The sequence below is a fragment of the Parasteatoda tepidariorum genome, chromosome 8 (assembly GCF_043381705.1).
Source record: "Parasteatoda tepidariorum isolate YZ-2023 chromosome 8, CAS_Ptep_4.0, whole genome shotgun sequence".
In the NCBI taxonomy this organism is placed as follows: Eukaryota; Metazoa; Arthropoda; class Arachnida; order Araneae; family Theridiidae; genus Parasteatoda; species Parasteatoda tepidariorum.
In genome coordinates, this window is record NC_092211.1 from 32,727,130 (window position 1) to 32,740,391 (window position 13,262).

A 13,262-nucleotide genomic window follows, 5' to 3' on the forward strand; every position below is an offset into this window, starting at 1 on the left:
CAAAATCGAGGTAAAAACTATACATTATTTAAGGAATGAGCGTGCATATTATTTACACTTTAATATAGTATGTTTGATATCATTAGGAGTAAAGGAGTTTTTCCTTTCGATATCAATTCGTGAATAAAGCCTGAAAAAGTACATTAATTTTAGTTCTTATACCTAGAAAATTCTGTTATTCAGTTAGTCAAATAAAGTGCCTTCAATATAAATAAAAATAATCTATTGGGCGTCAAAGTGTATTAAAAAGCAACTACTACTTATCTGAAAAAAATTATAACGCAGAAATTCGATAAGGGCGAAAAATAGAATAAAAAAGTTTATCGGTCACTGATAACAATTTTATTAGGTATAATTGTGGTATTTATCAAATGGGAAAAGAAAGTGATAACGATATCGACTGCTCTCTAACGCTAGATAATAAAATAAAACCTTGCTAGATACTATATGCTTTCCAAAAATTTTATAAATTAAAAATTTTTAAAATTCATGGAAAACGTTTTTTTGATTCTATTAGCATTTACAGATAGGAAACTTTTTTTTAGAATAAATAGTCTATAATAAATAATTTTGGTAAAAAGCAATTAAAAGAGAAGATATCGGGAATCAATTCTTTCTGAAAAGCAATGTAATTTATAAACAAATATTTGAAGGAAAAAAAATCTATTCATAAATATTTTTAAACATTGTATAATGGCTTTGCTTAATTGTATTTTTGCTTGCAATTAGAAAGTCTTAAAAATATACACAAAAGGGATACCAGCGTCCCATCTGCGTCAAAGGGTTAAACAAATGTCATGAAATAGGAAGTAACCATTCATTTTGAATCAAAGTCTATATTTTTTAGTTAAGAGTCCTTTTAAAGCATCGTTCAATCATCAACTATTGAAGATTGTTGTCCATAATAAATTAGAATATTATTCATACATTTTAATAAATCAATATATTAATTTATTAAAAGTAAAGTAATAGCATTTATTATAATACATAAATTTGGTAAAGTAGTTTGGAGAAAGTTAGAGGTATGAAGTAAATTATATTTTATATTAACAATACATAATTATTGCAGATCAACTTTATAATAGTCGGGAAAAAGTGAATATTCAATAAATTCTATCAAATGTTTAATAAAAATCGAAGTTAATGAAATAATTGATTTCAATAAATAACATGAGACATTTCATAGTAAAAAACAAACAACTTTATATTTTGTAAAATGTAATGTTTCAAATAAATTATTCTTGAAGTATTGCATTTTAAACGTATACTCACCTAACAAAGGCGAAAATAAATTCAGTTACAAAATTGATGATTGAAATTATGAGTATAAATAGAACAACAATTTCAATTGTTTCTCCGTGAAAACTTGACATGAATTAATACAATTTTTAAACAAAATCTGAAAAAAATCACCGCTGAAGTTGAGGTCAGACAAATGTTTTAAAAACATTAAGAGTAAACTATTTACACAGGATAAATCACTGATTATAGCCATGCCTCTGGTCCATGCTTATCTTTTATAAGCATCATTGTATCAAGCACCGCTCCGTATTGGTCATCAGAAATTTGTTCCAAATATAAATGAGTATTGTTAATTATTTGCAATCTGGTATATCCATAATCGGGAAACCTTACAGCACTCCATTCTGCAGGGTCTTCAACAAATGGATCTAAATTTTCTTGGCAGCCTGCGGAACCAGTTGTAATATGCACAGGTGCTTTGGGATTGGTATATGGGGCATCATAGCTTCCATTATACACTTTGTAATCATACAAAGGCCACATTCTTTCATAGTTATGTTCATGGGCCCAGAATTCTAAATCAACACCATATTTATAAAATAGATCTTCTAAACCGTATAAATGAGAGATTGGCAACCCTTTGCGAATAACACTTTCTCTGTTTTTGCAATCATCTTCAGATAATGGTTCTTTTGTGCTGCAGTACATTGGCCTGTGTCCCATAGTAATGATCCAGGGTCGCTTAGCTCGGTTTTCTGGTAAATTTGCTTTCCTCAGATCATTTTCGAGCCATTCATACTGATGAGCGATCTGGACCCAACCATAATTAAACCAGAAATAAAATTCGGTTGAAAATCCTATTATATGAGCAGGACCGATATCAAAACTATAATAATGATTGTTTATTTCACCATCTTGATTCATCATACTAAATCGATTCACATAATTCGAAAAATTGTATGCTTGTTCGTGATTGCCAACACACACTTGATATGGAAGATAAGCAGCAATTGTTTCGATTTGTCTCATAAATTCATCTCCTATTAGCGCGTCATCCGTGTCTAAATTATATGCCATGTCTCCAACATGCAATAGCGCATCGTACATTCCTTTTTGAACGTCTTCTTGTACACGAGGTAGTGATTGAGCATTATAATTACCCAAATCCCCATAAACTACAAGTCTCGGACTCCAGTCAGTGCCTTCTTTTATAGCAGTGAACCAGTAAATAGCACTCCATCCATCCACACTGCCACAATGGTAAACATAGTCAGTTCCTGGCTCTAAATCATCAAGAAGTACTCTGTGGACATAAAGTACTCTTGCCTTAGCTCCACCATCGACAAATTTAGTAATAGTACCGAATTTGACTTTATTCAGTGCCTTGTGAGATCGTCCATATTCAACTGTAGAAACGTTAGTTGGATCAAAAGTAACCCATGTAACCATCATTTCATTGGGAGCTTTTCCATATGATAAATGTATTTGTTCTGGTTGAGTATCCAGAACAGCTGATACGAATGTCGTTGAAAAATACACACACAAAACAAAAATCGGGCAAAGAAGTTTCATTTTACAGCTCATGTTGTCACTTTCACTTGGAATATGAGAAGAATAATAAACAATTCTTCTCTTGCCTTGTTATAAACATTAAATCTTGATAAGCAAATCACGAGGTGAAAGGGATAAAGGTCAGGTGAGAAAGATAACTGTTAAAAACTTGCTAAAAAAACGAATGAATAAATGATTGCGTAGCTTATCACATATCAATAATGGCGAAGAGAATTCGTTTAAGTATTTAGATTGGGATCCATTGTAGTCAAGAGATAATACACCTTTAGGAGGAGCTGTATAAAATCCATAAACAAAATGAAATTCAGATTATTTTTGTCAGAATAAGAAAGTAAAACGCTGAACTTTCTTTTACTTAAATAAATGTTTGCAGGTGGCAAATCTCTTGATTAGATTGAAGGTAAGAGTTTAAAGGTACAAGAGCAGGAAAACACTGATCCAAAATTGAGGTAAAAACCTTATATTACTTAAGGAAAGAGCTTGCATATTATTTTCACTTCAATAGAGTATGTTTGATGTCATTAGGAGAAAGCGATCTTTTTCTTTCAATATCAATTTGTGAACGTTCGAACGTTTCAATATCAAAACGGGAAAAAAGAACATTAATTTTAGTTCTTATACATAGGAAATTCTGTTGTTCAGTTAGTTAACTAAAATGCCTTAAATATAAATAAAAATAATCTATTGGGCGGTAAAGTGTATTAAAAAGCAACTAATATTTATATGAGAAAATTATAACGCAGAAATTCTGATTAGGTATTTATTATATGGGAAAAGAAAGTGATAATGATATCGACTGCTCTCTAACGCTAGATAATAAAATAAAACCGTGCCAGATACCATATTTTTTTTATTAGTATTTATACATCTGAAATTTTTTTTAGAATAAATAGGAGAAATTTTTTTTTGAATAAATAGCCAATAACTAATGATTTTGGTAAAAGCAATGTAATTTTTAAACAAATATTTAAAAAAAAAAACTTATTCAGAAATATTTTTAAAAATTGTATAATGCCTTTGCTTAATTTCTTTTGTTGATAATGTATCCTAACTTATCTGTTGTTGTGGCTTATCCTCCAATACCTGAGGAAGTCAGACAAGGTTCATCAGACCGTTGACCCTAAGGAAATCGAGGACCAGAAGATGTCCTCTCTGGAAAGTCCCAAACAGTCCAGAATGTGTTTGGGAGAAGCCTGCTCAGTTTGATTTGGAGCAGATTTCGAACCATTGGAGAGACTTTTTGTGTGACCGCTTGCTAATATAGAAATTGCGCTTTTGGAAGTTCTGTAACAATTGACGGCAAATGAAGAACCCGGCTCTTTGCCCGCATACCAGTGATGGTAGGGAGGAATCTTCCACCCCTTCGAAATTTCAGAATTAACTAAGGATTGATGTTCTAGGAATTTTCATTAAGAGCAGCTTCAAGGCCTTGTTCAGTTCTTATCTTGTATAACTATTTTATGCTTTGAAGTCTTGAAGTTCAATTCTTTTGAAAACTTATTTTACCTTTTCCTGTAATAATAACAATCCAATTACAAAACAAATTATTTTTTTAAAATTTTAGTTTTGGGATGTTTAGTTTAATTAGCAATTCATAATTTTTTTAAAAATTTCTTTTCTATTCCTTAGCACTTCACTCAATTGCTTTTACTTTTTCAAAATTAAAGCCTAAAATTTTTCCAATAAAGCTTCACCCTTTCTGTTACCTTAATTATATCAGCATTTTCTTTTAATCCTTTACCTTTCCAGTTTGAAGCTATAAAAGATAATGTAAAAAATAATATACCAAACTATACTTCATATAACATCTTAGCACTCACAAGAACTAAAAATAATAGAATTTTTTATTCAACCTGCTTTGTTAAATGACAATTCATCAGCATCACTGTACTGTCCAGGCACCCGAGAACTTTTTTTTCCTCATTGATATATGCTCCCTCCAAATAGCTTTCAGGTGGTAAATCATCTTTACCCATTACCAATTATTATCCCTACTCATAAGAAATTCATTAAATGTGTAATTCTTTTTGATAATTATATGGCTCGCTCTTTTTTCTCAATGTCCTTTATCTTCCACCTTTTAATTAGTTAACCCTAAATGAGGGTATAAACATACTAATAAAGAATATTTTAAATTGTATTTCTCAATTTAACAGAGTTAACAGAATTGTCCCCTACAAGAGATTCCACCGCACTAAAATAAAATTTACATCCATTTAATGAAAAAACAAAGTGATTTTTGGACTAATTTGCATTACATAAAAAATCACTGACAGAAATAAGTGCATAGAAAAGAAGTACCGTTGATATTTTTAAGAAAGATGCCCCATCCATTAAAATAACCAATATAAAGTCCGTTCTCTTATAATATAAAAGAGTTATTAACCATTAGAACATCTAAAATCCATGGTTCTTTCTTATTATAGGGTTTTTAATACGCGGCTATTAGGTTTAAAATTACACATCCACTATCATTCAAAATTTCTTTTCTTATGGAGCAATAAATATATTAGTAATCATATTTATCTTGTTTGGAATTTAACACACTAATATTTTTTGTGAAACGTTAATCTTACTTGGGAAAGTTTATGTTCGAATTATAATAATCAATTTGATTTAGTTTCTGCACAGACATCGAAAATACATGAAATGTTATTTAAGGTTGCCAATAATGGGCTTTGCATTATTATATAATTAAAAAAATTCCCATTTGATTTTGAATGATTGATTCTTTTATTTGAGGGTGAATTGAAACTATCATTCATTGAATGTAAAGAGATTCTAAAAAAGGAATTCAATACTATAAAGAACCCCATTTTATTATCCCAGATTTTAGCAAAGCCAAAAGAAACTGGAATTTTTTTTCTTTTGGTGTTAGGCACTTAAAAAAAAAAAAAAAAACAGTTTATAATTTAATTTTTGTATTAATAAAAAATATTGTTAATAACAGTGATGTCAGAGCAATAAGAAGTAATTTTGCGTTTTCATAACAGTTTGGAACAAAAGCCTTAAATATTTGTATCCTAAGTAACTACTTATTTTAATTTTTAACTACTTTTTCAAGAAAATATATTATTTTGAAATCCAGCTCAATATTAAGAGGAAATGCTTGATTTGCAGAAGCTCAAACACGAGTTTTGGAAACTATTTATTCTGGAGCAGTTTAAAGCACAGGTAGTGTCACATATACACTTAATGTAATGTGACAATTTTATTTCTAATTTTACTTAAGCCCTTAATTTTTCTTTAAACGCTATTCCTTTTTTTTCAATTTAGCAATCTTTTATTACTTTCTTGTTGACCTTTCTCATGGTCATTGCACTTCCTGTGGGGAAAGTCAACCAACCCCTCTATTCACGCCTTTCTTTTAATTTTAGGGGGGCTAACAAACCAATCTCTTTCCTTTAAATTTCAAACTCTCCGCCTCTTTTAATTTAATTGGCCGTAATTTTCTGGTCCTATACCAGTTAAGGAATTTTTAAGTCTTTTTAAATACATTCTCTTTTTCTCGAGCCTTCGGGCAGGTTACCTTTTTTTAAATTCTCCGAGATGCGGACTTCGGTCCGTATCGAGGGATTTCTTTTTACATTTTTTTTTCTTAACCTTTATTTTAAATTAAATCCATAGCTGTAATCAATTTCTGTAAAATTTAAAATCAACATGTTATACCTTTAATTTTCTTTAACATTAAAAGCCCTCTCAAATTTAAGTTTTCTTTTCATATTTACTTTAACGGTTAAATTAATCGTTCTTTTATATTTAACTTTATGCCTGACGCCTTTGGTTTCTTTAAATTCTCTTGTCACCCCTTTCCTTCTAAAAGATATATTTTTTCTGTGCCACAAAATGTGTTGCAATCATATTGTTTGTTTGTTACGAAAAGTAGTTTTACAAAAATAAATGTTTAGTTGAACAGAAAGTTTGGTGTGATTGTTTTTTTAGCTTTACCTTTATAGCTATTAGTTATCACCTTTTTTCCTTCTGTATGTGGTGAGTACTTTTTTTTATTGTTATGGGCATGCATAAATGTGAATTTATTAGTTTTTCTTATTGGAAACATCAGCTTACTGTATTAAATCATATATATATTTTGGATATAGCATGACTTTACCTTATTTATCTTTAATATTTAATTTATTTTAGTTTCGCCCTTTTTCCAAATTTGGTGATACCAAATCATCCAATTTGTTCAAACCTCACACTTTGTGACCCTTTGAACCTATTGGGTTATTGTTATCCCACATTAGCATTGTACAACCACCTTCCTTAACGATCACATTCCCCTTAATTTAATTTAATTACTCTTTCATATGTTTCGGCCTTTTATTTATTCATCATGACATTTCGATCATTTAACTTTTTTTTTATCATGACTATATCCAAATACAAGTACTTTACCAATGATTTCAACCCATCTATCAATTTTATTACATAAATAACTTTATCTTATACGCACCAAAATATATAATTTAAATTAAACTCTTACAGGTAGGATGAATTGGAAAGTGATTAAAATATTTTTCAAACAAGTTTGGGTAAAAATGTCTGGCTGTGAAGTAAATAGAGTGAATTAAAACAGCAGTTACATCACAAGAATTAATTACATTTATGTTATTTAAGAAACAAATACTCAAAAAACTAAAAAAAATAAAAATAAACTTCAATTTTGTTAAAAAAAAGAAGAAAAAACTCAACAAATTTGATTTTGTTCCAAAGGACATTTTTCTACTCTAACAAATTTGAGTAGNGCTCAATATTAGAGGAAATGCTTGATTTGCAAAAACTAAAAAAAATAAAAATAAACTTCAATTTTGTTAAAAAAAAGAAGAAAAAAAAACTCAACAAATTTGATTTTGTTCCAAAGGACATTTTTCTACTCTAACAAATTTGAGTAGAAAAATGGCCATTATGACAAAGTTATTCTTTACAGTAACACTTTAAACAAATAAAAAGGCAGTTTTGCTTTAATGTACTAAACTATAAAAAGAAAAGTAATAAATTTTTACTTGCTTATCGAAAATAATTCTACAATTTAAAAAAAATATTAAACTTAACCAGTTTTATGTTACACAGCATAATCATAATATTTCTCTACACCATGTTTATAATTTAAGAAAATAATTGTGAAAATTCTAAAGTTGAGGACATGAAAATATCCTTAATACATAGTAGTAGTGTCCAACTCATAGAGATTGCTTCGTTGCATTAGTTATTACACTAAGATACCATAGTTTGTTGTAATATAAGATGTATGATGCTGAATTTTGAATAAGTTTCATAGCAAATTGTAATTACACATTTTTTACTAAACAGTCATTAATAAAATAATTTCAAATATATGTATGTTAAATTTGAATAGTTCGATATCAAATAGAAAGAGCCAATAGAACCTGACTGAAAATGGCAACATTTTGCAACAATGAATAAATGTTTTGTCAACAAAAATAATGAACAAAACTAGTCCGACACAAATTGTATGTTTCATAATTTAAAATGATAAGAAACTAAATCATAAGTATTTGTGAAGTAAATCAATAGTCTCTTGAAGATTAAAGAACTTCATTTTATTTATAGTATGGATCTTTTCAAACAATAGATAGATCTTTACAAATAACAGATCATTAAGAGTAAAATAAACAAATACATCTACGAATCATATTATATCAAGTCAGCTAATGTAAAGCTTAGAAATGCAAACATAAGATTCTTACTTAATGCCTTCATTTAAATGTTTCACAGATTTAATTTATAACTAATTAATAAAGCTTCCAAAATACAAAATTGATTTCAGGTGTTAGTTTTAAGAGACTTTAGATAGTGTAATACTCAATAAGTTAAATCGAAATTGCAATGTTTAAATTTGGTTGAGAAACATTAATTTTTTTTAAACCTAAAAGGATGCAATAATGATTTTATGATGCAATTAGAGGAAAACCAAACTAGTTAGAACTTTAAGTATAATTTTTTTAAGTCATAATAATGATATAAAATGTAAATACAATCTTACCCATTATTCTGAAATAAAATGAAAAATTATAGTTAAAATCATGCTTTCTAGAAAAATTCTAACACAGCATAAAAGCATTGAAATTATTTAATAAGGAAAAGTAAAACTCTAGTAAATATACATTAAAAATTATCCATAAAGTTGAATTCCTAAACTTAAAATATTGTTTTGATTTGATTCTGTCTTCATGGGTAATTCATCAAACAAACACTTACAGGGGTCTGTTCAGACATTTTGTGAAAGGTCCTGTGTTTGTAAAATTGTGAAAAAACTACTCATAATTCGTGAATATAAAATAAGCGTTAAGTCACATTCTTTCTACCAGGGTCCTGCTTTTGTGAATTTGTGCAAATAGGGTCCTGTTATTGCAAAAATTGCTAAAAATCTTTTCAAGAAGTTTTTAAATTGTAAATAGATACAAGATTATGCTCAACAATTGCTGCTACTAAATTAGTGATGTAACATACAATTATTTGGTATTTAGCGTATACTGCTCAACACAGAATATTCATTTCGGACGAATAATGTGTGTGTTGGAAACAAAATCACTCACATTTTCAATTTCAATTGACATATTTTAAATAACACAACTTAGTTATATATCACTTTTAATATGTTATGCATTAAGTAAACTTAAACAATTTGTAAATTTATAATATTTTATTTAAAAAATTGCCAAAGATTAAGCTTTATTTACATAATATTCTATTAATTAATTTTATGAATAAATATAAATTGATAATTATTTATTTACAAAAAGAAAAATTATCATTTAATATCAATAAGAATGTGCACACGATGTTTGTAAAAGTAGAAATATTTTCTTAGAATACTACATTTGGAATTTAAACGTAGGTAAACTTAGTTTGTTTTGAACCATCTTTCTTTCTTTTTGCCCCCCATCCCCGGGAAGGGTTTATTCGATTAACAAAACAACAATGGAGATAAACAAATTTGTGAAGGGTCCGACTAAAAGATAAATTATTTTGTGAAGGGTCCGTTAACGAACCCAAATTTTTTCTAAACAGACCCCTGACTTATATCTACAAAAAACTTTTAATAATTGTCAAATTAATATAAAGTAGGAGCCATACAAGTTTATTTTTTGATGATTTTCGACGCTCTTGTCAGAAAAAATAAGTAAATCACACAATGGTTATACAATCAACCTATGCTTACACAGTCATATTCTTAAATAAAAATCTAATTTTCAACTTCAAATATCATTTCAAAATTTAAATATTTCTGCAATTTACAGAGAATTTTTATCTTCTGTAGATAAAGGGAATTTAGCATCACTATTTTTCAAATTACCGTTTCCTTGTCACTGGCAATTGCAACCGGTGACAAGATAATTGCAACCGGTTTTCTAGATACTACTTTTTTAATATTTGAATGGCTCCTATTGCATGCATAAGTATATATATATATATTAACACAAAAACAAATTTTTTTTTACATAATCAATATATTAAAAATAGTTGACAAATAATTAAAAGTAAAAAATTTATGATAAGTAAATGTAGAAATATAAAGCTAAAGTGAGATTCGGCCAGCAATAAATCACATATTTTAAAGAAAAAAAGATAGATCACAGACATAATTAATGAGAGAGATAGCAGTATGTAATAAAATTTCAATTGTTTGTTTATAACCATGCATCAGGACCATGCCTATCTTTGATTAGCAACATTTTATCCAGTACAATACCATCCTGATCATCAGATACTTGCTCCATGTATAAATGCGTATTATTAATGATATTAAACCTAGTGTAACCATAGTCAGAAAATCTTGCAGCACTCCATTCTGCAGGGTTGTCAACAAATGGATCTAAATTTTCTTGGCACCCAGCAGAACCTGTAATAATATGCACCGGAGCTTTTGGATTAGTGTAAGGTGCATCAAGGCTTCCATTATACACTTTGTAATCATAGATGGGCCACAGCCTTTCATATAAATGTTCATGAGCCCATAATTCCAAGTCAACACCATATTTGTAAAATAGATCTTCCAAACCATAAGCATGAGCAATGGGTAACCCTTTTCGAATGATACTTTCCCTATTTTTACAGTCATCTGTATCATTGGTGCTACAATACATAGGTCTGTGTCCCATTGTAATAATCCATGGGCGTTTAGCTCTGTTTTCTGGTAAATTTGCCTTTTTCAAATCATTTTCAAGCCATTCATACTGACGAGCAATTTGTATCCAACCGTATTTAACGTAAAAATAAAACTCGGTAGAGAAAGCAATTATATGAGCGGGGCCGAGATCAAAACTGTAAAAATTATTGTTTATTTCACCATCTTGATTAACCATACTAAATCGATTAACGTAATTAGAAAAATTGTATGCTTGTTCGTGATTGCCAACACACACTTGGTAGGGAAGGTAAGCAGCAATTGTTTCTATTTGCCTCATAAATTCATCACCTATTGTTGCATTTTCTGAGTCTAAATTGTAAGCCATGTCTCCTACATGCAAAAGAGCATCGTACATTCCTTTCTGAACTTCTTCTTGGATTCGTGGCAAAGATTGAGCATTATAATTACCCAAATCCCCATAAACAACAAGTCTTGGGCTCCAATTTGTACCATTTTGCATAGCTGTAAACCAATAAACAGCACTCCAACCATCTGTACTACCACAGTGGTACATGTATTCAGAACCAGGAACTAAATCATCAAGTAAAACTCTATGTATCCAAAGTACTCGAGCACTTGATCCACCATCGACAAACTTTGTCACAGTACCAAATTTAATTTTATTCAATTTACTAGGAGCCTGTCCATATTCGACAGTGGATTTGCTTGTAGGGTCAAAAGTAACCCATGTAACAACCATTTCATTAGGAGATTTCCCAAATGATATATGCACTTGTTCAGGTTGAGTATTTAAAACAGCCAAGACAAGAGTGACGCAAAAATAAAAGAAGAAAGCAAAAAATGAAAATTTTATTTTGAACTCCATACTTTAGCAATTTTAAAGCGATGCTTAAAACAAAACGATGCTGCTCTTATGTTTGCTTATAAATATTTCTCCAGAGCTGTTACGTCAAAGATCATGATAAACAGATGATCACGAGGTATGTATGATAGAAGAAAGGAAATGAGATAAAAGTTCATTGAATGAAAGAAGGTGTATGTATGAATGAATAATTAATACTAAGAATTCAAATATATAGAAAAGTATAACGATGAAGACTTTTCTTAGATATGTGGCCTTATTTATGAGAAATTTTATAGCATAGTGTTACCTAATTTCCATATGAATATTTGCGAAACTGACAATAAAGGAGATGACATATAACATTCCTGACACACTTGTTCATGAATTTGTTTATATTTTGATTTTGAAGCTTTAGTGACAGTTAAGAGTAAGTTTTGCTTCATTATTGTTAGGAGGATGAAACTTAGAAACCGTTTCTACTGCTTCTATATCACCCGTGATGATTCGTGCATGCGCGTGCAGCGGATATTTCAAGTAATTTCTAAACATTCGCGTGCGTGACAAGGCCGTTTGGAGCCCAGAGAGTATAATTCTATCCTGCACCTCCGTAAAGGTATCTTTCAATAATATTGTCTTCGTGGAAATAGGTATCTGACGTTCTTCATGTAGAATTCCGAGGTGAATCAGAGTGCAAGTTGAACTTGGACACGTTAAAAAACATCACACATGCTAACTGGGACCTTCATATTGCGTGCCCTCATTTCATGTTTTTTACTCTAGGTAAATCGAGGTGATAGCGAGTTTCCTAGAGCGGAAATCTGAAAGGCCGGCGAGAAAATGGACCAAAATTTCCCAAACGCACGGTACACGATTTGCCTTGAAAGTGTGGTACCGATGACTGCAGATAATTGAAGAGATAGGCGGAAGCTATGCTCCGTCTTCTTCCTTCTGCAGTTGTCCCGCAGTGGACTGATCGTTAAGACACGGTTCCCAGCAGATCACCGAAGTCGAGCATCACTGGCTACGGTCAGTGTGAGGGTGGGTGACCACTTGGATCAGTCTGCGTAGGGACCGAGGGTGTGCGGTATTGGTCCTCGTTAAACTGTGCTACCGTAAAGTGCTCGACCTCGCGCGCAGGTCGTCGGGCTACCGAAGCGGGAGTATCATCCCCTCCGCAGAGGATCAAAATTGTGATGGCATGTCTTCGGATCATCCTCCGGGATGTTTCCCAGACCGTCGCCAATAGCCCATTGTGCAGCTCTAGTGCAACGTAAATTAACAACAACAACCTTCTGCAGTTAACGCCGATTACTGGTCTTCATTTGGTATTGTAACTCAAGGTGACCTGTACTGTAATGTGAACTGAAATTGTGATCATTATAGAATCGTTAATCAAGCCTAGTAGAGATGACACTTTGGGCAATAGTAAGCTTCTTGGATACTTCCATCTGAGTACGCCAGAGTTCCTGCCGGCTGATTATTCAACAA

The 13,262-nt window shown here is 30.5% G+C and overlaps 3 protein-coding genes across 3 annotated transcripts in view; all 3 read right to left on the minus strand.

The window, feature by feature from the left end:
• LOC107441521 (mpv17-like protein 2) overlaps window positions 1-12,173 on the minus strand; it is a 36,729-nt gene extending 24,556 nt beyond the window's left edge. The window contains exon 1 of the mRNA XM_016054810.3: window positions 12,082-12,173. The gene's annotated coding sequence lies outside the window, so the exon portion shown is untranslated. The remainder of the gene's footprint in view (window positions 1-12,081) is intronic.
• On the minus strand, window positions 1,179-2,931 carry LOC107441517 (acid phosphatase type 7). Its single transcript, XM_016054804.4, has one exon. The coding sequence runs from the start codon at window positions 2,824-2,826 to the stop codon at window positions 1,486-1,488; it is 1,341 nt and encodes a 446-aa protein (XP_015910290.2). The 5' UTR covers window positions 2,827-2,931; the 3' UTR covers window positions 1,179-1,485.
• LOC107441518 (acid phosphatase type 7-like) lies at window positions 8,357-12,088 on the minus strand. The gene has a single exon (XM_016054805.4). It carries the CDS (start codon window positions 11,793-11,795, stop codon window positions 10,470-10,472), a length of 1,326 nt encoding a protein of 441 aa, XP_015910291.2. The 5' UTR covers window positions 11,796-12,088; the 3' UTR covers window positions 8,357-10,469.
• Window positions 12,174-13,262: the final 1,089 nt, after the last annotated feature.